This window comes from Aphidius gifuensis, linkage group LG6 (assembly GCF_014905175.1).
Source record: "Aphidius gifuensis isolate YNYX2018 linkage group LG6, ASM1490517v1, whole genome shotgun sequence".
Classification (NCBI taxonomy): domain Eukaryota; kingdom Metazoa; phylum Arthropoda; class Insecta; order Hymenoptera; family Braconidae; genus Aphidius; species Aphidius gifuensis.
The window spans coordinates 16,830,713-16,832,128 of record NC_057793.1 but is presented as its reverse complement, the minus strand read 5'-3'; the positions used below and the strand labels follow the sequence as shown (position 1 = coordinate 16,832,128).

Sequence of the window (1,416 nt, the reverse complement as noted above, 5' to 3'; positions counted from 1 at the left end):
GTTATTTAGCTTGATCTCTATATAGGGAATAGTGTTAAAATTTGTTGCATTTATGGTGATAACTGGTTTATTTATTTTAATTGATCCTACTTTCTTATTTATTTTTAACATTTCATTATTTAAATCATTATCTATTTCTTTAATAATTACGCAATCATTATCGGATACAAAACCAGTTGCCTCCATAGCCGCAATATTTTTACTATTAATTTCTTTAATTATTAGTTTACGCCGTCCCTCCTCGCTTAGAGGGACGGTTGCAAGTTTCCCTGCACTCTTTGTTGGAATTTTTTCTTAACACAATTCATTTCTATATGATCATCACCCTTACAGAAATCGCAACCTCGAATTGAACCGTCTTTTCTATTATCCGCATATTTATTACCAACCATGTTACCATTATTAATACCCATATTATTACCATCATTATAACCGTTCGTGTAATTATTATTGTAGCCATTTTTATTACCATTATAATAGCTACCATTATTACTATTATTGTAACCATTATTATAACCATTATTGGTTCCATTATTATAACCATTGTTCGACCGTCGTCGCTGATTGCAATCTTTTGCTTGGTGACCAATTATATTACATAGTTGGCAAGTAGGGCGTTGATTCCACATTGGTGTTGGTTTTTCATTGAATCTTACTTGCGGACGCTGTTGATTTTCTCGTTGCATTCCGCAATTTCTTGCAGCATGCCCCCTTATTCCGCATAATTGGCATGTTGGTGATGCGTAGCTTTGTTGTGGTCTAACATAATTCCCAATCTTATAGCAGGTTTTTGCGTCATGACCTTTAATGTCGCAAATCTGACATACTTTGTCATTTTCTAGTTTTGATGCGATTGTTGGGCAATTTTTTGCTATGTGTTCCGTACTGTCACACAATTGGCATTTTTGTTGGTTCTTATTTTTCCAACAATCTTGTTCTGAATGGTTTTTACCATTACATTTTGTGCATTGTTTCAAAGTGATAAACTCTTGAGTACATTCGCTTGCAAAATGTCCCTTTTGTCTACACTTGAAGCATACCTTCATTTCTTTAAATGTCGTGGGCTTTTCGTCCCCTGCCATTTGAGGCTTAGCTAATTTACATTGTGAGGCTACGTGGTCTTTTTCTTGACATAATTGGCAAAAGTTAACTTCGAAAGTTCTTTTCTTAGTTTCTTCTCTGCCTAATGTTGCCCTTCTGGCTAATTCTTCCTCTCTCTCTGCTGCTTGTTGTATAATCTTTTCATAATCTTCTTGGCTTGGTTCCCGACCTTAGTACGTCTTTTGCTAGCTCTTTCATTTCATTTTTGATTTGTTCTGGTCTTTCATTTTCTGCGGGTGTATGCATTTCTTCAATAAAATTTGTGCATTCTCGAATTCTTTTGACGAAGTTTCTTATGGGTTCATTATTTTTCTG

At 34.7% G+C, this 1,416-nt stretch overlaps 1 protein-coding gene across 1 annotated transcript; it reads right to left on the bottom strand.

Moving 5' to 3' along the window:
• Window positions 1-245: 245 nt before the first annotated feature.
• On the bottom strand, window positions 246-1,046 carry LOC122859904 (cellular nucleic acid-binding protein homolog). Its single transcript, XM_044163588.1, has one exon. The coding sequence runs from the start codon at window positions 1,044-1,046 to the stop codon at window positions 246-248; it is 801 nt and encodes a 266-aa protein (XP_044019523.1).
• Between the last annotated feature and the right edge of the window lie 370 nt (window positions 1,047-1,416).

What these genes read in the sequence shown, in the direction of transcription:
- LOC122859904 (XM_044163588.1), bottom strand. Translation starts at nt 1,046, where the DNA reads ATGAAGGTATGCTTCAAGTGTAGACAAAAGGGACATTTTGCAAGCGAA.